General features: G+C 41.8%; 1 protein-coding gene and 1 long non-coding RNA gene across 4 annotated transcripts in view; one reads left to right on the top strand and one right to left on the bottom strand.

The window, feature by feature from the left end:
* Positions 1-2,153, bottom strand: part of ELAVL2 (ELAV like RNA binding protein 2) — a 258,364-nt gene extending 256,211 nt beyond the window's left edge. The window contains exon 1 of one of the 3 annotated variants that reach the window (XM_078384900.1): positions 1,955-2,153. Coding sequence is in view for 1 of the 3 variants with exons in the window: in XM_078384907.1 (XP_078241033.1) it covers positions 1,784-1,786 (3 nt within the window). In the remaining 2 variants the exon portion in view is untranslated. Of the gene's footprint in view, positions 1-1,783 lie in introns of all 3 variants that reach the window. The other 2 variants (XM_078384899.1, XM_078384907.1) reach the window with 2 other exon arrangements.
* LOC144586552 (uncharacterized) lies at positions 338-27,067 on the top strand. The gene is made up of 3 exons (XR_013541431.1): positions 338-570; positions 16,389-16,553; positions 17,471-27,067. It is a non-coding gene; the product is annotated as an uncharacterized LOC144586552 (long non-coding RNA).

The raw sequence follows: 27,067 nt of genomic DNA, 5'->3' as shown, positions 1-27,067 counted from the left end.
AAATAATTCATCACTGCAATTCAAAAGCTGCATCCCTTGAATTCCCGTCCATCATGTAGCTTGTCAACTACACAGACTCAAGGGGTGAAAACCCACATGTGTCAATTCTAGAAAGGGTTACGGTGACTATAAGTATGCCTTTGGCTATCGGAGCCCCAGATTTTAATCTCTGCTCAGGGGTGAAATACAGTCACCAATGGCCTCTCTTTACTGAGATAACAACCCTCAGCCTCAGTCTTCTACACAGAGTAGTTGTATCACTCAGAAAACAGTATTATGAATACTTTAAAGAAACTTCCGCACTCAAGCGAACATGAGGATTTGTGGGAAACTTAACAACGGGGCTGCCGAGCAGCGCAGGGCTCCTGGCTGTTTCTGCAATAAAGGCGCGGCGGGCAGGTTGGCCGTCGGGACGGGCCAAGAGGACCCTTAGCCCGGGTTGCTCTCGCCACTCACCTCGCCCCGGTCCTGCCCACAGCCGGAGCACAGATCCACCTTCTTATCCCCTGTTCCTCGCTGCGCCTGAAGTCGCACTGAAGAGCATAAGGAGCCATCATCTCCCGAAAAAAGGTGACCTTGGGCTGGGGCATTTAGCCCGACGGCAGATGTTGAACCCCGCCCCCCCAAAAAAACTCTCAAGGGCATGGCAGCCTCGGTTTACTTGTCAGCACGCACACACGCACCCCCCCTCTCTGCCTCTTTCCCGGCGCCCCCCCCCCCCGCCCAGTTACGGTTCCCGGCCAGAACTTCAGCGAAGCAAAGGTGAAGGTTGGAGGGAGGGCAGGCGGGCGGGGGGAGACTCCTCGTTCTCGGCAGAAGCACAAAGCCTAGGCGCCCTCCTAGACGCGTCGCGTCAGAAGGCAAGGTGCACCCCCGCCCGCACCCCGCGTCCTGGTGGTGCAACGCCTCGTGGCGCAGTGGTTAAAACACTGTACTGCAGCTAAAACTGTGCTGACGACCTGGGGTTCAAATCCCAGGTAGCCGGCTCAAGGTTGACTCAGCCTTCCAGCCTTCCGAGGTCGGTAAAATGAGTACCCAGCTTGCTGGGGGGACAATGTGTAGCCTGTATAATTAAAATTGTAAACCGCCCGGAGAGTGCTTGTAGCGCTATGGGGCGGTATATAAGTCCAATAAATAAATAAATAAATAAATAAACGCCAGGGGTGCCCAGGTAGGCAGGCGGGGCGGGGGCTGGCCAGCGCCCCACGTGCCCGAGAACCAAACCCAAGTCTCGGCGGCCCCCAAGACCGAGGGCCGATGGGGAGAACAGACGCTGGGCGGAGAGGGAGAGGGACGGATGGACGGACGGAGGCAGGCGCGCGCGCGGACGAGTAGAAGAGCCCAGGTTTTGAAAGGGGGGCGGGTGGGGAAAGAGTGCCATTGTTCCTGGGCGCTGCTCGGATGGCTTGACGCTCTCACCCCTTTGGCACTATTCAGAGCACGATCCTCAGGTGGAGGCTCTCCTGAACAATTTGGATTTTCCAGCAGAATAATTTCAATTTTCAAAAAAAGAAAACCAAACACCGGATATTTAAAAATACCGCACGCTTTTGCTTTCTGCCCCCTTTTTTGTTTCTGATCCCAAGGCAGCTCAAAGTTTTCCCAGTCTTAACTGCACTTTCAGAGAGATCCGTCCTTCCTCCCTCTCCCTTAGTCGTCGTCGTCATCATCATTATCATCATCATCCCCCGTTTTGCCAAACAGCCGTGTCTGTGTAAAGGGGATAGGATGCTGGGAACGGGGTGGGGGGGGAGAGAAGGCCGGTAATAAAAGGGGAACTTACCATTGCAAGCTCATGTTTTGACCACAACCTTTACGGGTAAGAAGATCTTCTGAATTTTCAAAAAAGAAAAGACAAAAACAAAAAAACAAACAGAAAACCCAAAACGAAAACCCTAACCCCACACCCGAACCCCAGTACCCCAAACAAAGCTAACAGACGGCGCGCGGATACCTTTGAAGGGGAAACGGGGAGGCGAGATCAGCGCCTTGAAAGTCAGTTCTCTAATCATTCTCCAAAACAAAAGGCGAGAGGGTTGGCCAATCAGAAGGGAAGGAGCAGACCACCCCTCTTCTTTCGCTCCCCCCTCCCCAAAAGGCTAGCCAGAAAGCATTGGGGAGACAGATCCAAGCTGATCCCTCTGATTATCACCACAGCAGAACCTGGCTCGCAAGAATAATAAAAAGGACACACAGCCGGCCGCCCCTCCTAGAAAGAAAGCCGCACTGGGCACTCACTGATGACCACAGGCAGAACCTGGGGGGGCGGAAGGTGCGGTGGGGTGGGGGAATAGGGAATCGCCTTCGATAAGCGTAAGCCTCTTCCACTTCACTGGCTCTCCCTCCGCTTTCTAGTGATGGATGGTTTTCCTTCAGTAAAACCATTTAGGCAGGCAGGCAGGGACCTGCCTTCTCTCTCTCTCTCTCTCTCTCTCTCTCTGTGCGTGTGCGTGTGCGTGTGCGTGCGCGCATGTGTATGTAAAAAGCATGCAGTCTAGCCAAAAGTATTGTTTTAAAGGGGTTTCCTAGCATTTCTGAGACATAAGCTTGCTGTTTTTTTTAAAGTATACCTCTAAAATAGTAAAGTGTGAATGTGATAAACATGGGTTTGGAAAAAAGAGTGCATGAATCATATGCAGGAGTGGTTGGTTGTCTCTCAGTGAGATGTATCAGTTCCCATGAAATATTTCACAGTGGACTCAGTTTATATATTCAGCTATTAGTCCTTGTGGATGAGTTCACACATGTCTGTGTTATTGATTCATGTTTATATATTTGATTGCGGAACATCAAAAACTTGGCACCTGAATGTGTGAACTGGCTCTCCTGAAGTGACACAGAAGTTCTGTTTATAACATAGTGTGTCTGTGATGTCTCATTCACAGGTGCAAGTCAGAACTTGATCTTGCACTTATCAAATGATATTTGAATATATGTACAAACATGTTTGGTGCATGTGCAAGCAAGATCCAGATATAATCAGCTGCAAAGAATTTGAGTAAGATACATGCAAGTGTGTGTGTGTGTGTGTGTGTGTGTGTGTGTGTGTGTGTGTGTGTGTGTGAGAGAGAGAGAGAGAGAGAGAGAGAGAACGAACACCAGACCATACTTATCAGAGAACCAAGACTGCCCACAGCTCTTGATGAAGTGTATAAATTTGGATAGAAAGATTGTTAGAAATATTTATGAAAAAATTAACCAGAAATGCAAATGTTAGGTCCATCTCTGCAACATCTTTGTCCACGACACACACAAAACAAACAAATGAATTAGGAAAGCAGATTTAATTTAACTGGCGATGCTTGACATTGGATCTGGATTTGAGGGAGCATCTCCCATTATACCACCGCCATTCCAAGCTACAGTTGAGAATTCAGGCTGTTTTCAGCCTTTTTGTTTGTTTACGTATGTGGGTTGTTTTGAGCCACATTATAACAGTGCTGGCTAGGAGAAAGTTCTTCCAAGGTTCAACCTCTTGTTTCCAGAATGTTCCACATGTAGGTGAGGCTGTGTTGTAGGCATATTTTCTGTTTAAGACTTGTTTCTTGGCTTCTACAGTGAGTTTATAGGTTGTTTTAAGATACTGTTATGTTACTGTTCCAGTTTTTACTGTCATTTTCATTTTTTCATACCTCTTTTTCTTTTTAAAGTAATCTCTTTGGAGCATTTTGGAAATGTGGCACTAAAATTCAACAATCAACTCCTTAACCAATTAGCTATGATATTTAACTAAAATCCTTGCTCTTCTGATGGAAAACCAGAATCCATATATATGTATATATAACTCACTAATCCTTTGAAGAACATCATGTGCATTCATTCAGTTGCTTCAGCATCAAGCACTGGGCTACAAGTTTGAATGAGCCATGATTATGTTTTTATAAAATTATATATAAATGTATTGAAAGACATACATACAAAACTGTCCAAGGCTTTTTGCTGCTTGAGGCAGGGAATCATCCAGCCAACTCAAGGTGCATAGTACCTAAACACATACGGGGAAAATATGATAAGCATTCCTCCCTGTCTCTTGCAGTAGAAACAAAACAACTACAAATTCAGTAATGGACAGTTTGCTGCACATTTGTGACATCCCAAATTCAGCCGCCGTAATCTGTAATGGTAGGAAAAGTCCTCCTACAAAAAAAGAACAACTGTATGAAATTCTATGGAACCAGAATTACTGATCTATTAGAAGAAGTACCATTGGTCTAATGTTAGGGGTTAGACTTTAATTTTATCTGACTGTAATTGTAACTAGTAATAGTTGTGGTAGTTTTTTTACAGTTATAGCTTCCCTTTCCGCCAGTGAACTCATAGTGGTACGTATGGCTCTCTGCATCCCTACTGTACCCTCACAACAGACCAGTGAGTACATTAGGCTGAGGGAGTGAGCCTGATCTAAGCTTATCCAGTGAGTTTCATAGCCACATGGAGATATGAACCCAGGTCTCTTGACCTAATTGAAAAACACACATCCTAAAACACTCTGGGCAGAGTCCTGTAGAGATTTTATGCACATGCAAGAAGAATTACAGAAATAAATAAATGACTGAAAGGTTCAGACTCCTGCTGTAATATATTTGAAAGTAGAAATATATTTTTTTTAAAAAATGATGTCAACAAATGTACCAATATTTTCTTGGATTAAATCCTTCATGTGCCTGTTGCTTAGTAATAGGGCACGTGCATCACATGCAGAAGGCTTTCAGTGCAACTCAAGTCTATCCAGGTAGGACTGGCAGTTGCCTGCTTTAAAACTCTTGGCAGAGTCTGAAATTTTGTGGCTTGAAAACCTCTAATTGCACAGTGAATAAAGGGTCAGGGGTCTATAAAGCAGAATTTGCTTCAAGTCCCCCTACAGTAGACCATCCCTTATGATTTTGTTTCTTCAGCTGCTACTTATTGTCTCAGTCACTCACGCAGAGACACTGGTAAGAGAAAGAACAAAGTTCCATTTAGTCACAGTTTTGAATAGATCAAAATAACATGTAGAAAATAATATTGACTGGTTACATGAACAAAGCTTAAACTGATTAACTAGCTTCATGACTGACTCACTACATGGCTGATAGAACATTGACTCTAACTGTCCACTGACTAAAAAAAAGGGGGGGGAGGGAACTCTTGACTAGAGAGGCATGGCTCTCTTCAAAATTTGAAGCAAAGAGGGAACAATTGGGTGCTGCTGGATGGATTGACAGTTACCTCAGCCTCCCAACAAAATCCCTTAAAGGCAGCAATATTTCCAACAAAAATCAGGGAATCACTGACTGTCAGAGCTCACCAAAGGTGGGAGACCGATGGTCCTTCTGCTGTCTTTGAACCCCAAGTCCCACTATAACCATCCAACAGTGCCAATGGTTAGCGAAGCCAGGACATGTAGCCCAACAAATTATGGACCAAAACCCTTTTGCGTAGCTATGCAAATGGTATAATCTTTGGAGGGAAATTGCCTAAAGTTAAGAAATCAATATAAACTAAATACTGAGTTGCTCAACTCAGTATGCAATCAATGATGTCTACAGTGATTTCTTCATCTATTCTGCTCCAAAAATAAGGACATTTGTATTAATGCCAGTGTAACAAGGTGGGAGGAGGGTCACAGACTCACAATTTCAGTCGACCATGTTGGGTCAAATGAACCAAGGCAGTTTTATAATGTGGCTTATCTGAGGATAGAGTTTGGCATGCATTCTTCCAAGGATTAGTTACTTTCAGCTTTTCCATGCATCTAAATTTAATTACCTCAATTTTATCTGGAACACATGTTCATCAATGTATCAATAACACATTTGTTGCCATGTCTCATCTCTCAAAACTTGGAAGTAATGATTTACAAGTAATATATAGTTCCTGCAAGAGAATTAAATTTCAAAAGTGATGTAACAATTTACAAAAAATGGAAAAAAGTAGTTGCTTCTAATTGCTTTTAAGAGTCATTTTTGGAGGCAAGTTTGTGGGATTTTTTTTTCATATTTTATGCCACTCTCTAACAATATATTTTCCCTACCAATAATTATCAAAAGGTAATAAAAAAGTGATAAGCAAGACAATCCCTAATGTAATGGCCAGGAAGTAATCGGTGAGTCAACTCCAGTGTAAATTCCACTGATTACTATACTAAATTAAGTCACAGAGATAGAGTAGGCCCATTTTGAATAAACAAAACCTATATCCCCATTGATTTAGTGGGCCTACTTTAGTGCAATTTCCTAAGCCACAGGATTTTGGCCATTCTGTTGCTTTGTAAACATCATAATGAGTAATGACAATGAAGTACTGTTGAAAACTATAACTCATAACAGGCAATTTAAAAAGGTAATTTTGCTAGCTTGGTCTTTTTAAGCTATAGCAGAGCTGTCTGAGCAGAGATGTCACTTTTCCTTTTTATGTCCTGCCCCCCTCCCCCCAGCCACCACATGTTTACTACAGCTGCCATTTTTCTAGCAAACATTCCTGGGGGACCCGCCTTCCTCATCAAGTTGGCATCCTATGATTGGCTGGAACACTTTGAGGAATGTGCTCTTGATCCCAGGGCCAAATAGAATAACCTTTGCAGATCTTGCTCCTAATTGGGGTGGAGAAGAGATAGAACCCTGGAGTCAGGTCAGATCCTCCTCCCACTGGTTCATTTGGCAAAACACAGGAACATGATCGTTGGCCTGGCTAGCTCTGCCTGAAATTCCAGGAAGTTCAGAGCTCTGTTTTCATTGGTGGTTGACCCATGTATTTGCCTTAAGCACAGGATGAAGCCAATGGCTACCCCTTCTTCTTTTATCCTCAGTATCCAGAAGTGTGACATGGAGTTTGAGGAACATTATTGTCCCGGATGGATTACAACTCCTTAAATCCCCTGGCCAGTGTGCACTTGGTTGGGGGATTCTGAAACATGTAGTCTAAGGAAAAGATGTTCTAAGTAGACATGCTCTCATTAGAACCCTGAGCATGAAGCTTATATTTAGCAGTTATGCCAGCAGCCCCTGACAGATGCATCTTAATTAAACTGAACTAATTATTCTTAGGAAAACAACTATCCAAGCTGGTAGCCAATTCTTCTCTGCACCCAGTAAGATTAATCATCATCATCATCATCATCATCATCATGTGCTGTCAAGTCAGTTTTGACGTATAGCGACTTTTTCAGGGCTTTCCAAGTAAAGAGTACTCAGAAGTGGTTTACCTCTTCCTTCTTCTGGGAGTGACCTAGGACTGTGGAGCTCACCCAAGATCACATCGGCAGGTTCTACTCCCAGGAGGTACAGTGGGGAATTGAACTTCTGACCTCTGACTCCCCAGCTAGATACCTAAGCCACTCAGCTATCCAGCCAACTCCAATAAGATTAAGTACATCTAATTCTGTGTTTGATTGTGGCTCAGACCTGTCTTCAAAATCCTCAAGGGCACATTTCAAATAATCAATAAGCCAGGTAGAAAAATGATGGCATTTCAAGTTGGTGGCAGATGCCAACTGATCTGCATTCATCCATTGCTTTCAGTTGTTGGCATAGATATTGCTTTAGTGACAATGTGAAGCTGCTCTGAGACAGCAGTTCTAAGCGCATACAAGCTCAAGGGAAAACTCCTCCCTAAATTCAGTGAAACTTTTACATACAGGATGCTAAGAATATTTTGGACAAATAAAACCATAGAAGGGGGTTTCTTGAGTTTTCTTTGTGTCACAGTTAGGAATAGTTGAGAATTTCCTTTCAGTTTGTCTTTTTTGATAAGGGCTTACTTTGTATAAAAATATTTTCATATTTTGATGGAAAGAATTTAAGACTTTTTTTAAAAAAGCTTGGTCCTACTGAAACTTACAGATTCTTGGCCCAAAGCTATTTGTGCTGAAAAGTTTGGTTTTGAATCTTTGTGTGTTAGTGTCCTATTTATTTCCTTTTGAGTTACATAAGCTCCAGGCAGTGTATATGGCTTCCCTCTTTCTCATTTCCTCCTCACAAAAACCTTATGAAGGGAGATCAAGCAGCCCAAGGTCACCCAGAGAATTCAGTGGTTCAGTCCAACGCTAGTCAACACTTTTTTTTCTCCCAAGACCCTCCTCCATTTGAACATCTTTACAACAGAGAGTTATAATATGATCCTCTTTATAGTGAGAATTTGGCTGGTGCAGATGGAGGAAAACTTCATTTCAGTTTATTTTGGGGTGGGGGAAGAAACACCAAAATTAGCAATGTATTTATATTTGGGACTCAAAATCTTTAAATGTTGAATGAAATAAATCTGTTAGCTTTCTTCATCTCCACTTACAGTATGCCAAGGCCCCTGTCTTTCCTTTCTGCCACTGTCCAAGTTTCAGCATGGAAATGAGTATTTTCCCCCCTCAATGACCTGCTTCCCAAGTAATCTCTGAGCACTTCCTGGAGCAACTGCATCTAAAAGACAGTAGCACCACCAGAGGAAAAAAATATTGGGAACAGACCAAGAAACAGGAAAGATGCACAGTTTCTAGCAGAGAAGGGAGGAAGGTCTGTACCACACTTTAGATTTTGCCAAATGAAATGATTAAATGTTCAAACTGCCATCCACATCCTGGTTTTATTATTATTTTCTTAATTGCCTTTCCTTTCCTTAAGTGATAGGAAATTTGGCTCTCCTTCCCACTTCATCCTTATCAGGAACACGGACTCAAGTCACAGGACTCGCTGTCAAGTTGTACTTAAGTTTCACCAATGACTCAACTCGGACTCGATTCATGACTCAGAACCCAGCCATCTGTCCTTTTTTTTCTGTCGAAAAACTTGTTTCTAATAGGGACTGACTTGGGACTTAGTACCAAAGACTTGCCAACTTCCCTGGTTCTTATTACAAATTTGTAATAAGAAATTGACTGATCCATAATCACCCATTAAGCTTAAGATCATGGGTGTGTATGTGATTTGAACCCAGGCCTCCTGAGACCTAATTGAATGTGTTAACCACAGCACTAGACTGGTTGATATGAAGTAGGCCATGCTGATCTTGGTCGAATTAAATCACCCAAAGATAAACTTTTATATATCTTGGTTGTTACCATATGGATTCAATGGTACTGTACTCTCTCTGGCTCCCAGCCATCTTTTCATGCATGGCTAAATAATTTTACTATGCCAAATGTGGACAATATGCTGCTCATAGGGTACATCTCATCCTTCTTTAAGGCTTTGGTTTAGTGCAGGACTGGCTGTTTTAAAGAAGATGGGTACTAATGGTTGTTGTGGGTTTTTCGGGCTTCTTGGCCGTGTTCTGAAAGTGGTTCTTCCTAACGTTTCACCAGTCTCTGTGGCCGGCATCTTCAGAGGACAGCAAACTGTGCTCTGGGTAGGCTTGAGAGTGGGTGGAGTATTTATGGCTGTGAGAAGGCTAGTTTGTGAGATAGGCTATTGTCCTGATCAGGAGATGGTTAATTAGTGTGTTTTGTTGTGGCTGTATTGTTTTGATAAGGAGGGGAGATTATCTGTCCCTGTAGTTGATGGGTGTCATTAGCTGTTTTTTTGTGTGCTGTAATCCCTTGACCTTGTGGCTGGGTGGAGTTCCTTGACCTTTTGCACTCAGTGTTTTTGAGAGCTGGGAGCCAGGTTTTGTTGAGTTTCAGACATTCCTCCTTCCGGTTGATGGGTACTATGAGTGGGTAGGTGGTCCTATTGGTCTAGCTTGGCAGCAGGAACAACAATAATAATGTGCCGCTCCCTCCTTCAATCCACAGAAACCACCTTAAATTTGGCTCAAACTATAGTCCACCATTTTAACATATGTGGCAAAATAATTCTGTTATGAAGACTATACAGTTGGGTGAGACTAATTATGAGACTCACATATCTGAACCACACAAAGGAAAGGAAAAATCTTCTGGTAACAATCTCAAACAAGGCATTCTGGGAAGCAAGGCAGACTTAATTCAAGATCCGAGAGCTTTTAAAATAGAGTGTAAGGGGTAAATGCCAGTGCTCCGTGATTAATCGTTTTAACTACAGCAAAGCTCAATAGGAGTTACTGATTAAAGAATGAAATGTTTATAACAACCAATGATTAGTCTCAACCCATTTTATGGACCCCCATCAATGAAAAGGCAGTGGTTAAATGGATTGCAGTCAAAGGAAGGACAAAGAGGTGAATGAAAACCATACTTTTTCCTGTGATGGATGTGTTGTCATTTGCACTCCTAATCTTTTCACCCCTTTCTATGATGTATAAATTTCCAAAATATTGAGCTTTCTTGGTGGGAGCGGGTTGCAGGAAATACATTTGATTTGCTTTTGTTCAATTGCATTCTTAGCAGTGGCTCCCCAATTTCCTTGTGATGCTCATTATGACAGACAATGATATTTTATATCTGGTCAGGATCTAGGTGACTGCTTCTGGCTGTTACAAGGATGCTGGGAGCCATAGTAATTTCACTGAAAATCCGAGAGCCTAATGATACAAACCAGCATGTCCAGAATGGGTGGCTGGAAAAATGTCAGCCACAACCTCACTGCTGCTGTCATGACAGTCATCCTAATCAACTGCCTAGTTCCTGTATTGGTGTATGTGGTGGATACCTGTTCATACCACTGGAACCTTGATATACATTTAGCCAGGAAATCAGTATCAGCTCTTGAAGAAAATCACATGGATATCACTGTTTTTTTTAACTACCTATTCTATTAGGGAGCCACTTTACTCTAAAGCCTTTCACATGATCATATGATACCTTTCCTTAAAGAAGAATATGAACTGCTACAGAATCGTGATGGCCCATTGCTACTGATACCTAATTGTTTTATGCTGCATCTTTTAGAATGTTTTCTGTCATTACAAAGTTGCATGGATCTTGCACATGGAAATATGTTGAATCAATTTGATTAGATAAATGAAATAATGACTTTCTTCTCTCTCTCTCTCTTTCTGGAAGTCTGATCAGGTTGTTTTTTGACAGAATAATGTTGGATGTGTCAATTTGCAGTAAATATTGCCTTCCTTCTCCAGAGATCATGCCTCCATGGTGCACCATGGCATAGAGGGAGATTATCTCCCCACTCCAGTTTTGTGTTGCATAGAGAGCTTGCAAAAATCCCTTGTTCAGAGTACAACTCCCAGAATCCTCCCAGTAAATTTACTTAATTCCACTTGCATGAAGCTAAGTTTTTAGCAGCTTCCTGATGACTTGGACTTGATGATGCTACTTTCTTCAGAAGCATCTTAGTTCTTCTTATTGACCCAGAAAGTGTTGCATTGCCACCTGCCCAAAGGTTTATTGACTGGGGCTTTGCCATTATAAGCAGGAATCTTACCAAGGTAAGCTAAATAATCTTATGTATGTCTCTTCCAAGGATGAACAAAGTATGGTTCTCTGGACTGCATTGGTTTGTGATTTCCAGCATTCCCCACATTAACACTATCAAGAGGACTGCACTTTGCCAATATTCCCCTCATCAATTCATCAGATTTAGATCCCAATGAGTACCTGCAACAAACCTCAGTGGATCCCTGTTTTAAACATTTAGCATCTGGATTGTTCTTGCAGACACCATAGCAGTAAAATCTAAGAACAATTTATTGGCTCTCTAAATGCTATTAAATACTGATCTGCACTCTTGGGTTTCCCAGAACCACCTGTGCTCAGGACAATCCAGCATTCAATTTATCTGAATATGTCTACACTATAAAGCTACAGCAGTTGGGTACCTCATTGACAGTCATGGCTCAATCTTGGAAATCCTGGAATTTGTAGTTTGGTAAAGTCCTTTGAATTCCTCGCTAAATCATTCTAGTACAGGCACAAATCTGTCTTAAACATCTGTGCATTCCTTAACATATCCTAAAACCAAAAGTAAAGCAGCTAATACAAAAAATAGTTTCCTTCTTAATGAAGAGTTTAAAGGTTTTTTTAAAAAAACAAAACCAAAAACCAAAATTTGTGCATTACAGGCCTCCACCTTTTTGGTGTTGTTTTCTAGAAATATATGTAAAGGAGGAAGAGGGGAGGATGAAGGACTTTTGTCCCTCCTGATGTTTTTGATTTCTATTGCCAGAAGTCCCAAACAGTTCAACTAGTTGTAAAGGATTATGAGAGAGGCACCATTAAACACACAAAGGACTACAACTCTGGCATAGATAAAGATTACATGATGCTTCTTTGTCTTCTGTGAGAATTATATAAGTAAATCAGTTTGGTTGCTGAGGGCTTCAATCCCATGTCTTCCATTCAAAAAAGAAATGAAAGTTATCAGTCAAACTGGAGGGGGTAGAGGTTGGTTGAAGACTGCAAGGGATGTTTTACCCAATCCTGCTCTTCACTTATATTAACCATTTACCACATATGGTTAATATAAGTGCTTTCACTGGATCCCTTGCAGGGAACTTTAGAGCAGGGAAGGCAGTGGTAGGAAGAACAGATGTGGACTCTTGGCCTGTCACAGTTAGTTTTTAAGGACAGATATGAAGGAAGAGGAAATAGATTGTGTGACGCTACAGAACATGAATTAAAATCTAAATGGGATATTCATATTTGCATAAAACAATTCCTCAGGCTTTTCTGTGTAAAGTTCTCAGGGAATGTGCGGCGAGGGGTTCTGGGGGAAGAACTATGCATTGACGGGTGTAGCTGAAGGCTACAAAGGGCACAGCCCATGCTCACTGTCTTTAATGGGAAACCCATATATTGATGTTAATGGAAGCTGGCTGCAACTGCTGGTGTGCTAGTTACCACTGCTGATGTGCTAGAAGGCTGCCACTTTAACTTCTAGTTTGGATTACACATTGTTGTCACATAAGTACAGCTTTTAGAGCACCAGTGGTGTGTATTTCCCTTTCTTTTCCCTTTTAATCTAAAAGGCATCATAGATTCCCCCCACCTCTTTTTTCTTTTCCCGTCTCCTTTAGAATCACAGAAGGAGTTCGCTTGCAAATCTTCTAATAAGGCAATTACATGCAGACAAAGATTAGATCTTGTGGTACAATAGATTTGTGCTTCTTTTTTTAAATTCAGGATCTTTTTTTTTTTTTTTTGGTATTTCACTGTCACCAGACGAAAACTCTGAATAGTAATGTGACAAGTCTATTCAAGAGGCAACAATATGAATTCTCTTAATTGTGCTCACTTGTGTGCCACACAAACTGTCACTTAATTTTGTGTGTGCTTGTTTTGTGGGGAAGAAAAAGAAGGGGAAAGAAAATACTACTTAGACTTACCAAAAGTATTGTTGAATCACTGAAATCAACATTTTTAGCAAGCACAAAATTAGCATGGAGTATCTTCCGTGCAACCTTCCTTTGAGAGCTGTCCAGAAAGTTCAGATAATCCAAAAGAGGGAACCTGTGTTGCTAATCCAGAATGGCTGATATGGCTATATTATGCTAGTATTAGTATATTATGCGACCTGCACTACCTCACAATACATTTCTGGGCCCATTCAGAAGAGTTAAATTGAATATTTTGGATCACATTCAATCTCCACCTTTACCCCCTCGTCTACCAACATCTAAATTTTCTCTTGATTCCAAATCAAGAGAATGAAATGTGAGCTGTCTTAATTGGGGTACTGAGTGAAATTACCAATATGAAAATAGATATTGAAAAGAAGGTTTGTTTTTGCAGAATTGCAGGTGTTGGCTTTGTTGTTATATTCTGTATTGGATAATGAGCCAACTTAGAAAATGCAAAGTGGTATCTATAAGAAAGGGCTTTGTGTTGCTTTGCATTTAACATATTTGCATTTTTATATCTTATCAAAATAGTGTGGGTTTTGAGGTTGTGAAATGTATTTGAGGACATTATTATATGTTGGAGCAATTATGTTAGCATAATTCTTTTTATTATTAATATAATATTTATTTATTTATTTATTTATTTATTTATTTATTTATTTATTTATTTATTTATTTATTTATTTATTTGATATTTACACCATCCATCTGGCTACCAAGGCCACTCTGGGTGGTTTACACGGTTGAATGTCATTAACAACAGTCAAAACATATATCATTTATATTATAATAAAATATTATTAATATAATGAAAACAAATGTTATTTTATTTTTGTACACAAGGTAAAACAGAAAATAAGTTGTATGGTATAAGCTTAAAACTCAATTTGCAGTCTAACATGTTCCTTTGAATTCAAGCCCCGTTGAGTTCAGAGAGACTTCCTCTTAGGAAAATGTGCATGAGATTGCATCCTTATAGTTGCTCTGTTTAAAGAATAATATTTTGCAGATAAAGAGATTAAAGTACCTTGTAAAATCCAGCTTCCTGTATCTGGATGCAGTGGGCAGTGGTATAGCAGGTATAACCTGTTTATGCAGTGAAGATTTCAAATATAACTGTATTCTATTATTGTTATTATTTTGATCAGAAACACACATTTCCACCAGAGAGTTAAATCCAAACTAGACTACACCCAATGAAATAAATGAAGCTTAGATCATTTCTAACAGATTCCATTCATTTTAAATGGGTCTAACCCTAGTGGTAACTCAAACTAGATTTAGCCCAGAAAAAGGAAGAGATACACAGGTTCACTTCAATGGTTGCTTTTGCGTGTATCACAAAAGACCATCAGGTGAGACTGCTGAAGCAGACTGTTTAGGCCTGTCTTGCTCATTATTATCATTGTAAGCCTTCCACATAGGGGAATTGCTTCAGCAATCAGTGATCATTTTATTTCGTCAAGTCTTTACCTTTGCTAGCTCCAGGGTATCCTTTTTGAGACAGCAACCAGAACTGTACAAAGCCACACCATGGATTTGGTTAGATGCATGACAATATTGGTAATTTAATTTTTTGTTTTTATTTCCCTGTGAACTCACCCTAAGGAAAGTCCCACTTTCACAGCAGCTAATTCCAGGGTTGACAGTGTCATCACAGTACAAAGTTGTCTTGATCACTTGCAATTAGAGATGGGGACAAATTTAAAAAAATTGTGATTCGTTTTGATCCGTTATTCATCAAGGTTAATGGATCAATGAATACAAATATACGAATATTCTTTGACGAATCGATGAATTGATCCATCATTCATCTGCACTTTAAATGACTGTAACACTGGCCCCTAACCACTTAGAGATGCCAAGTATGCAGGGAAGCTTCCTCAGACGCTTGCCTACAACTCCTGAAAGTTTGGTGAACCTTGGATCATGGACCCCTGAGGTATATAGTCACAAAGAGGACCCCCTCAGGAAAGCTTCCCCCAGGTACTTAGAGATTCCAGAATCACAGCAGAACTTCTTATGTCTTTCGCCAACATGCCTGCCAACTTTGGTGAAGATTGGATATTGGACATCTGAATTATTCACCCACAAATTGGGTCCCCCCAGGAGAGTTTACCACATAGCACAGAAGCCCATTCTGCCTACAGGCCGCTGATCAGCTGATCAGAAGCTGATAGGCAGCCACCCACAAATACACAGCCAGCCACCCCAACAGCCTACCCCACATCCCCTTCCTTTCCCTACCTTAGCCCCCACCCCACTCCCACCGACACCCCCTTACCTTAATAGCTGCTGCTGAGGTTTCCATCAGGACTTCACAGCCACGGTGTGTAAAAAGGGAAACTGGCTGCCCTTTGCAAAGATGGTGGCTGTGGTTTCATTTAGGGTAGGGAAGCTGCAGTTGCCATCTTTGCAAAGGGTAGTGTGGATTCCTCATGGTGCAGTGGTTAAACTGCTGTACTGCAGCCAAAACTGTGCTCACAACCTGGGGTTCAATCCCAGGTAGCCGGTTCAAGGTTGACTCAGCCTTCTATCCTTCTGAGGTCGGTAAAATGAGTACCCAGCTCGCTGGGGGGGCGGGCAATGTGTAACCTGCATAATTAACTTGTAAACTGCCCAGAGAGTGCTTGAAGCAGTATGGGGCGGTATATAAGCAGCATGCTTTGCTTTTGCTTTAAATGAAGCTGCAGCCACCATCTTTGCAAAGGGCAGCCAGTCTCCATTTTTACATGCATGGCTCTGAGGCCAGAAGACCTCAGCAGCAGTGATTAAGGTAAGAGGGTGTTGGTGGGGGTGGGGCCTAAGGTAGGGAAAGGAAGGCGGTGGCAGGGGAGGCTGTGGTGTTGGGTGGCTGTGCGGGGTGGTGGTGCCTTTCTGCAGAATGGCGTTTTTTTTAAAAAAAATACAAAGGATGAATAAAAATGGGTAAATATTCATCCCTTCATATTAGTGGGGGGGTCTCTGGAACCCACAAATATGGATTGCTGAGTAAATATTTAATGAATTGGCTATATTCGTCAGAAAAAGCGATCCATTTTTACTGTATATTCGTCCCCATCTCTACTTGTAATCATAGATTCTTGTTGTGCATAATTCCTCCCAAGAACATTTCAACAGCTTGCAGCAAAATCCCATATTTCTAGACATTGTGACTGCTTTGGCTGCCACAATTAACTACGCCAATGCCATCCCACCCTCTTTAGGATAGAGGACACATGGACTACATGCTTCTCCTCCAGTATGGCCAATATGTCAGGCTGCTGCCTATGGATGTTGTTTTCATTGCACGTTTCTGGGTGGCAGAGATATCAGGTCCTGTCAAGGAGTCAAGAGCTAAAATTTGGTTCTCCAAACTAAAGCAGGGATGGGTAAGTTGACAAATTACAATATCCATGAATCCATACTGGGATGATATTTTGTTTAGGAGAGGCAAAGGGCACAAAAAGGGGTGCAAGGACACTTTACCAGACAAGATGTTACAAAAATATGTTATGGGGAGAAGACTTTATCTTAAGTTCTTGAGATCTGCAGGATGCTTTGAGATGCACTGGATGTTATGCAGATAATAATTGGGGATCCATCAGATGATACAGAGGTTTTAGGTTTCAACTAGGATAGATCATAGAGATGCTGGGAGTGGGAAGGTTAGATATATTTAGCGCTCCATCTTAGATTTGGACTCTTTGTGGTGTCTGGAGAAAAATCATTCAACTCTTTGTTTCTTCATGGCCCATACAAGTTGTTCCTATCAGTGAAATATTATTATTCCTTCTAACTGTGGATGCAGTTGTCCACCATAGTCATGTACTTTGTCTGAATGTTGATCTAGAGCACTGGTTCTCAACCTTGGCTTACTCAGGAGTTGTGGACTGCAACTCCCAAAAGCCTTCACCACCAACTGTGCTGGCTGGGGTTTCTGGGAGTTGCAGTTCTAAAACATCCGAGTAACAAAGGTTGGGAACCTAGGATCTAGAGCAAAGTCTTCCAGATTACTGAAATTACCCCTCTTTGTAGAATTTTTCATGAAACCATGAAGGTTCCCTGGAATAATAATACAGAGGTACCATGAACATGGTTCCAAAATCTCTTTGGTCTCTTCCATACCCCTTCCTTCATATGGTCATGCATCTACCCCCAAGCAAAGTCAGATTGTTCACTGGACATTTCCAGTGGTGTGTTTGCAGGCATAGGATAGGAAGGGGACAAGATAAGAATCGTCCAGTGTTATTGATGTGCCAGCTGAAAATGTTAACAAGTGCTATTCCATCCTGCTTTTTTTTAACAGAAGAAACCTGAGAAATTATTCAAATTCTGCTCATCTATTTTGTCTTAAAATTGTGCCATTTCTGACGTTGCTGGACAGGGACTTCATTGTTGAAGAGTTCAAGAAGAAAGAACTGATACTTATGTTTGAAGGTTTATTTAATTTGCATGGCATGGTTCCAATTCACCAAGAAAAAAGCCTTGAGAACAGCTGAACATCTGTTCTCAGGTACTTCCAATTGTGTCTATATTCTTCTTGGCTGCTTGCTAAGCAGACACAAACAAACACTCCCCCCCGAGTGCTTCAGGTAAGTTCTGATCTTGTTAAGAAGTTGTTCCCCAACAAGCAAATTATACCATTTTATTTTATTTTATTAGTGCTGTGGATCTTTGCCCTCCCTGCAGACCTTTATGTCATCTGAAAACTTGTTTTGGGGGTTTCTCACTCCTCAGGAGTAGGTCGGGGTCTGCAGTGAGGAGTGGAAGTATTGCTGGTCAAAATCTCAACCAACAGAAGAGGTCACAAAGTTGAAGTGCTGGGATTTTTTAACTAATAAGTACAAATACATCATTCTGCAACATTTCTCAAATGTGGCTGATAATATGTTTCCCTTTCACCTTCAGTTTTAGCTGTAATTCTCACAGTAGCTAGAGAGAACATGGATTTTTCCGGCAATACTGGCTAGAATCCTATTGGTCACACCCAGTGGTGTAACTCAGTGGGTATAAATCTTGGTGGTGAATTGCCCCAAGTTATGAAGTCAGCATAGGAGTCCCACAACTTAGCATGCAAGAGCAAATGCTAACTATGCCGACTTTTGAACTTAGGGCAATTCATCACTGAGATTAATCCTGTTTGCCTTCTGCCAGTGTAAAAACAATAGGATTCCAGCTGATAACATTGTTGCAAACTATCCCAGTTGCAGTGCAAAGCACTATGGGATGGTTTGCTCTTGAAGGAGATAAAAACTGATAGAAATGATTTGTTTATACAGTAGGCGGCACTTTCTGAAGCCTTAATAATTGTGCATGCACACAGATGCACACATATCAATGATTTCAATGTTGAATGATTTGTATAGTTTGTGGAGATGACAGGCATCTTTCTCAATTCTTAAAGCAATGACTGCAACCAAATGACTGACTCCTCAGTTAGTCAACATGCCTTTGGGCTGCTAAGAATCCAATGTGTCAGTGCTCCAGGATCTTCTCTCAGCTCTGCTCTTGACTACAGTAGGACTGCAGTATTCATGGGCGATTGGTTCCAAGCCCCCTGTGGATGCCAAAAAGCATGCAAGTGTTGAACGCTATACAGTACATTGCATTGTGTCTGGCTCCCTCTAGTGGTCAATTCTGGTAAACTGAAGTTTTTTATTTAGTATTTTCAGGCAGTGGATAAATGAATCAGCGGATATTGATCCCATGGATAGGGGGCCCTGCTGCATTTTGTCCATCCTGGAATCACCTCTTTCAAACTGCCATGGTAATTGTTTCTTTTTTTATTGAGAAAAGGGATGATAAGCAGCAAGAGGACTCCGAAGTTCAGGATGCCATCTGGTACTAAAAGATGGGGTTCTCTTTAGATCCTATGAAATACTGACGTAAATGTCATATAGCCTTTTTCTGTACTTTATTTAAAAAATGAGAAAGCATTCTTCCATAGTATGAAGCCACCAAGGTGTGTTGAGCAGCAACCTCCATCATCTCCTGTCATCATGTCCATAAGTGTCATGATGGGGGTTGCGATCCAACTTCTGCAAGTTACTGTTTTGGGGAAGGATGGTGTGAAATGTCATTATATCACTGAAAGACCATCTAATAGGAACCCCGCTGGATCAGGTCAAAGGCTTATATATCTGAACATAGTGTTGCCCACAGTAGATAGACAGACCTCTAGGAAGCCCATAATCAGGACGTGGTAACAAGAGCTTTCGCTCATGAGCTGTTCTCCAGCAACTAGTATCCAAAGACTCATAGCTTTTGACTACAGAGCAATGGTTCCAAATCTTGGGTCCCCAGATGATCCTTAACTACTGTAAAACTCAGAAGCTGTGCTGGTCAGAATTTCTGGGATTTGTAGACCAAGAACATTTGGAGTGGTGACCCAAGGTTGGGAAACACTGCTTTAGAGATTGAACATAGCCATCATGACATGGCCATTTGTAACTTCATCCTCCTTGAATAGCTCTAATCTCACCTAGGTTTTAATGCCATTCTACAACAGCATTAAATGCCATTAGTATTTAATGCCATCATTGCATCTTGTCATAGTGAATTTTATCACTCAGGCTGGGTGGTCCAGGCTGAGTATATCAGGTAGCTGGTATGCTCCATGGTGAGTTGAGGGCTGCAAGGAAAAGGATCAGGCATATGGAAAGAGAGAGAGAAGACAGTTGGGGAAGGTGCAGCAGTCTCATGAGGAATGCCTTTGATTTGTATTCCTGCATCGAACAAGGGGTTGGACTTGATGGCCTTATAGGTCCCTTCCAATTTCACTATTCTATGATTCTATGACCTGCCCAAGGCAGCCAGAAGCCTGATACAAATGAAGGAATACAGGGCTTTATGAGGCTGCTGGTCAACTGAAGAAGAGGACGAGGAAGGCAGAGGGGCCTAGATTGATACTCTAGAAGAGCTGCTGCTGCCGCTGCTGCCACCTGGAGGAGCTGGAATTGCTGTGTGATGATCCTCCTCCTTAAGGACCCTGGACTGCCTGATAGGGAGCCTTCCCTTAAGTCATCATCCCGGAGAGGGAAGGACTAGAGGGCAGGGCAGCACTGGGGAACCAACACCATTATAAAGGACAATACAAACCATATTTGAGCCTGCCAAAATCTCATGGTGATGGTCCTGAACAGTGGGACCCTCAATACTGAGGATCCCACTGAGGGGGAAGGGGGCCCAAGGACTTGTATATGTCCCTCCACCCACAACTTATGAGGCTGCAGGGATTCTGCAAAGCTGCAGTACAATTATAAATAAAGCATCCATATGTTTAAGCCCTAAAGTTGAGCCCATGGAGTTTGTGCCAAGGAACTCAGACACTGCCAGCTCTGAAGTGCTGGAGGCTGGTAGTGCTCACACTGGGTAAAAAAAAAACCTTTTGAATCTTCCACCGAACAACTTCAGCAGAGGGTGATTTCACCTTCTAGTACTACGAATGTGGAAGAGACGCAGCCTGGGAAGAGTTGTGTCTTTTTGTTCTTTAACTGCAAAATTAAACAATTTGTTTGCAAGACAAATCTGAATAGTCCAGGAAATAACCATGAGTATATTTTCTTTTATATTTCATGTTAATTTTCTTTTGTTAAGCTGTATTTCACAAACTTTCAGAATGAATTCCTGAAGCTGATTTTCATTGATGAACTTTCTTTTCTGTCTAACTTCTTGTTTGTTTCCTGCTTAGTAAAGTTGAGCTGCAAGCTGTCCTACCTCCAGGCAGCCAGACCCTGTTGCGTAATCTGTAGCACAGCCTTCTCCGGCTACTCTGTTTCAGTCCAGAAAGGGCAACGACCATGTCAGGGAAACAGTGAAAGCAAAACCAAGATCTGCCAGTCATCAAGTCCCTGCCAAGCAGGGAGAGCCAAAGCCAAGGTTAAAAAGTCCAAAGTCAGCAGACAGAGCCAAACCAGATGAGAATAATCACATGCCAAAGCGAAATACAATCTAAGTCATACATAGCAATGCAGTTAACAGAAATCAGGACTGCAAGTGATTGTCACAAGTCTACAAGATGTTGAATGCTTGTCTTTAGGACTGACCTTTGGCCACACAGAAGTATTTATGCTTCTTACCAATACTTACTAATAGGGAAGAAATAGTTGAGGGAGCAGAAATTGTTGGAACTTTAGGAGAAAGTGACCATGTCATATTAGAATTCACCATCGTGCCGGCAAAGGTAACTGTATTATGTCAGACTAACGTTCTAGATTTTAAGAGTGCTGACTTTAACAAACTAAGAGATGAAATAGGAAGGATTCCATGGGTGGAAATCCTAAAGGGAAAAGTCCAGAATGCTTGGGAAACCCTGAAGGCAAGATAATAAAATCCCAAACCAAACCAATACCACAGAGAAAGAAAAACAAGAGACGTGTGACAAGATCAGTGTGGATGCACACAGTGCTCTCTTGACGAGCTAAGGGACAAAAAGGATAAGTATAAAAAACTGAAAAAGGGGCTCATAACTAGAACAGAATACAGTACCAGCAAATAGCTTGAATCTGCAAGGATAAAGTCAGGAAGGCTAAGGCTCAGAATGAGCTAAGACTTGCAACAAATGCCAAAAATAACAATAAAAAAATAATAAAAAATCTTTCAACATGTAAGGAGCAAGAAGAAAGTCAAGGAAATGGTCCACTAGCAGGAGAAGATGACAAGGAGGTGACACGCAACTGGGAGAAAGCGGAACTGCTTATTTCTTTTTTCTTTTTTCTTTCTTTTTTCTTTCTTTCTTTTTTCTTTCTTTTTTCTTTCTTTCTTTCTTTCTTTTTTTTTTTGCATCTGTCTTTATGCAAAAGGAAAAATTGGTCCACTCTGTCAAAAGCAGCACTGTGGGAGACAGGAGAGGGAAGCAGGTCAAAATACTTAAGGAAATGGTAAAAGAACACCTAGCTGCTTTGAATGAGTTCAAGTCTCCTCGACCGGATGGTTTACACCCCAGGGTACTAAAAGAATTCGCAGATGTGATATCAGAACCAATGAATGAAATCTTTGAGAGGTCCTGGAGCACAGGCAAACTGCCAGAGGACTGGAAAACAGCTGATGTGGTTCTAATCTTGAAAAAGGGGGAAAAAGTGGATCCAAGGAACTACAGACCAATCAGCTTGACATCAATACCTGGGGAATACACTTTTGGAAGAAAGTGGGGAGGGGGAAAGCACTTTCTTTGCAATAGCTTTCTTGCAAGGAAAGTGGAGGAGGAAAGCACTTTCTTGTGCGGAAAGTGGAGGGGGAAAGCATTTTCCTTGCAAGAACTAGCTCTGATGTATTGCTTTGATGATTCTTGCTTTCCCCCTCCACTTTCTTTGGAAATAGAGATCCAAAGAAATCCGGAAGAAATAGAGATCCAAAGATCCGGAAGAAAGTGGAGGGGGAAAGCACTTTCCTCACAAGAAAGCACCTTCTTGCAAGGAAAGTGCTTTCCCCCTCCACTTTCCTTGCAAGAAAGTGCTTTCCCCCTCCACTTTCCTCGCAAAAAGTGGAGGGGGAAAGCAGGAATCAAAGCGGTTTGATGATTCCTGCTTTTCCCCTCCACTTTCTTCACAAGAAAGTGGAGGGGGAAAGCAGGGATCAAAGTGCTTTGATCTCGCCCCCATCCTTACTTCAGTTTATAAGATGACCCTAAATTTTTAATCTAAATATTTTAGAGAAAAGTATTGTCTTATACACTGAAAAATATGGTAAGCTTTAGGAGAAAGAAATATTCATCCCTGGGGACAGCACTGAAACAGTACATTTCTCTACCTGATGCAAAGAAGAAGATGGACTGGTCCTTGGATCTCTATTCAACACTGATGATAAGTTAGTTCATCTAAGGAGACAAGCTTGGTGAGGGAGGCCTGGGTAGATGGACCAATGATCAACTCAGGCTGAATGGCTTTCAGCTTTCCTCTCCTATTACCTTGTCGCTACACACCAACACCTGCCCCTAGAGACAGCCACCTCACTCTGCCTAAGGGTGGAGCCAACCCTACATGGGGCTCAATTATCCCATGGCTTGATTTCACTAGATCCTCATGAAATGTCACTTTCATTAAGGTCCTGCTCCACGATCTTAACCAGGACCTGCCATCATTCTGCAGATTTTAGCAAAACTTCATTCTGATTTCTGCACATAAAACTGCTGTTAGTGGCACAAATGGGTATCACCACTGCATGTGTTTTTCCCCCATGGTTAATTTCTCCCTGATTCAGTTTCCTCTCCCCACCTGCCCCCTTTGCCTATTATTTGGCTGTTTCGTGTAGCCAGATGCACAATGTGAAAGAGGGTTTTCTTGGTACTGCTCTTACATCATTTGGCAGCTGTGGGCATGAGCAATGGAACCCTTTAGGTGATGTTTAGGAAACTCATAAACACTTCCATCGTCTTATATTGGAAGCACTGTTCTTTCATTTAGGGTGGTTCTCAGAATGCTCCTCTTTAGCAATTGGAAAGAAGGCAGAGCTTTCCTCTTAAGAAGATTCCTCCCTACTGTAGCTTTTGAGATTTAACCATATGTGTTAGAATTTAGCAATTACATAAATGTATTTAAATAGCCAACATACTTTCTTATACCTTCACTATAGCTAGCTAAATGTATTATGGGAAACACCCATTCCTGCAAAAGCGTGAAAACACGTAGGCATCCTTGCAGCAACTAAGAGGCTTCATAAAACAAATAACGCAAGCATTCTGCCCTTTGAGTAAGCAGGTTAAAGATGCAGATAAATCCTATCCATCAGTTTGGACAGGACAGATGAAACAGGAAATCTTCCAATTTGAGGAACATCCTGTGAGTAAGGAGCTTCAAAGAAAATTACATGAGAAAGAAAACTTGAAAGGAATACTGATTTTAATTACTTATTTATAGTGCTTTATGTAACCACCTAAAAAGCTGTTTTATTTATTCTGGAACTTTAGACTTCTATACTAACACCTTGAGATGTCATCCTCTCGCCCCCTGCCTGGAGTGGCCAGCCGAGCAGGAAGAGAGTGAAGCTCCAGGCACCATTGGTGGGAAGAGTGGGACCTTGGCAGTGCTTGGACACATGAGTGGACAGTCCAGTCCCGGAGGCTGGACCTTCATTAGGCCTAGTTGGGACGAGGATATTCATATTCATTTATGAATACGAATATCCACATCTCTACATATGTGTGTTTCTAGACACAAAAATGCACAGAAAGTACAGTGGTGCCTCGCTTAACGATTTTAATTGGTTCCAAAAAAAAAATCGCTATGTGAAAACATTGTTAAGCGAAACACCATTTCCCATAGAGATGCATTGAAAACCGGATAATCCATTCCAGTTGGAACGGATTATCATCCTTAAGCGAAAATCCCCATAGGAAAAAACGTTAAGCGAAACCCATTGAAATGCATTGAAGCCTATTTCAATGGGGGGCAAAAATTCACAAAAAATTCAAAAAGACTCAGAACAAAGCCAAATTAAGTTAACGAAGGTTTTATTAGGTGCACTAATGATTCCAAGCATTTTAAACATTTTTTAAACATTTTAGAATATTTTAAAAATAGCAAAAACGGTGCTGTAAAAAAAACGTTAAACGAAACAAGGGGACCTAAAACTGTCATCGTTAAGTGAAGCATGGTCCCAAAATCGTTAAGCGAAAATTGCCCATAGGGAAAATCGTTAAGTGAAGCACAAGATCACTCCAAAAAAGCCATTGTTAAGTGAATTTTTCGTTGTACGAAGCAATCGTTAAGCGAGGCACCACTGTATACAGAACATGAAGAACAGTTAGGAATTGATATTCTCTCTCTCTCTGCTCTTCAAGTGACCAAGAAAGTTGCTAATAGGCCATCAAATAATTCTGAGGTGAAGGGAACAGTGGTTAGCAAATGGCTAGCAATTCCAGACATGGTAATCAGAACCCTTCCCAATCTGCAACAAATCAGGCAGATTTCTACTAGTGGGACCCTATGAACCTTCTCTTCCCTAAAGCAAAATTTTGAAATTACTAGGATAATTATTTTGGCCTAACTGGAAAAGTTTATATAGGGCCTGTTGTGTACTACTTTTTAAAGATAAGACTAGAAGACAGCAAGAACCAGCACATGTCAGGTTCTGTGCATGAGAGAATAGAGTAGAAATAGTTTAGAGTTTGGTTGTTGTGGGTTTTTCAGGCTCTTTGGTCGTGTTCTGAAGGTTGTTCTTCATAACGTTTTGCTAGTCTTTGTGGCCGGCATCTTCAGAGGACAGCACTCTGTGCTCTGGTGTAGTTGGCTTGGGAGTAGAGTATTTATGGCTGTGAGATAGGCTTTTGTCTTTTTCTGTAGATGGGTGATTAGTGTGTCTTGTTGTGCGTGTATTGTTGTGATGAGGAGAAGAGATTATCTGTCACTGTGATTGATGGGTGTCATTAGCTGGTCTTTTGTGTGTAGTGATCCCCTTGTGGCTGGGTAGAGGTCATTGACCTTTTACATGCTGTATATTTCAGAGCTGGAAGCCAAGTTTTGTTGAGTTTCAAACTTTCCTCTTTTTTGTTGCAGTTCTGCTGGTGCTTGTGGATTTCAATGGCTTCCCTTTGCAGTCTGACATAATGATTGCAGATGTTGTCCAGTGTTTCAGTATTTTGAAATAAAATTTCATGTCCAGCTTGTTTTAGGGCATGTTCAGCTACTGCAGATTTTTCTGGTTGTTTTAGTCTGCAGTGTCTCTCATTTTCTTTGATTCTGGTGTGGATGATTCGTTTTGTGGTTCCAATGTATACCTGGCCACAACTGCAAGGTATCTGGTATACCCCTGCAGTGGTGAGGGGGTCCCTTCTGTCCTTTGCTGACTGTAACATTTGTTGTATTTTTTTGGTGGGCTTGAATACTGTTTGTAGGTTGTGTTTTTTCAAAAGTTTCCCCATGCAGTCCGTGACCCTTTGATGTATGGCAGAAATACTTTATTTGTGGGTGGTTGTTTTTCTTCTTCAGTTTGGTGTTGTTTTCTTGGTTTGATGACTCTTGTGATTTCACTTTTGGAGTAGCCATTTGCCTGTAGGGCCCAATTCAGATGGCTGAGTTCACTGCTGAGAAACTGAGCTTCACAGTTCCCATTTGCACGGTCTACCTCTTTTTTTGCTGTGGGTGGTGGTTGGAATTTTTGTGTAGGTACTGTGGGTGGGTTTTCTGTAGACCTTGTGTCCCAGTTGGAAGTCAGTTTTGCATATGACCATGATATCTAAGAATGGGAGTTGGCCCTCTATTTCTTTTTCCATGGTGAATTGTATATTTGGGTGGATGCTGTTGAGATGGTTGAGAAATTCTTCCAATTTTTCTTCACCGTGGCTCCAAATTGCAAAGGTGACATCCACATATTGGAACCAGACTGTGGGTGCGAAGGGTGCCGAAGCCAGGGCAAGTTTTTCGAAATGCTCCATGTAGAGGGGCTCCCCATGGCCACTCCATTTGTCTGTTCATAGAATTCATTATCCCACTGGAAATAGCTGGTCGTTAGGCAGTGCTGGAAACGGGCCTTGATGTCTTCTGGAAAGATCAGATGGATGAGTGTCAGGGTGTCCTTTATCGGTACCTTAGTGAACAGGGATACTACGTCAAAGCTGATCACTCTGTCCCCAGGGTTGAGTTTTAGGGTGCTGATCTTGCTTATGAAATATCCTGAGTCTTTGATGTAGGATGAGGTTTGTCCAATGTGGGTCTGTAGGAGGGTCACTAGGTGTTTGGCTAATTCATATGTTGGGGAGCTGATGGCAGTTACAATGGGCCTGAGTGGGACTGAGTCCTTGTGGATTTTGGGCCATATAGTCTTGATGGAAGAGCTTCTGTCTTGCAGATTCGTTGAAGGATGTTGGGGTGCAGGGAGGAACTCCTGATCAGCATGTTTTTTTGTTTTGTGATTTTGTTGGTTGGATCCCATTTCAGTTTTCTGTAGGTGGTGGGGTATAGAAGTTCCC

The sequence above is a fragment of the Pogona vitticeps genome, chromosome 2 (genome assembly GCF_051106095.1).
Source record: "Pogona vitticeps strain Pit_001003342236 chromosome 2, PviZW2.1, whole genome shotgun sequence".
NCBI classification, from domain to species: Eukaryota; Metazoa; Chordata; class Lepidosauria; order Squamata; family Agamidae; genus Pogona; species Pogona vitticeps.
Note: the sequence above shows the minus strand (reverse complement) of the source record. Positions and strands in the feature narration are given on the sequence as shown.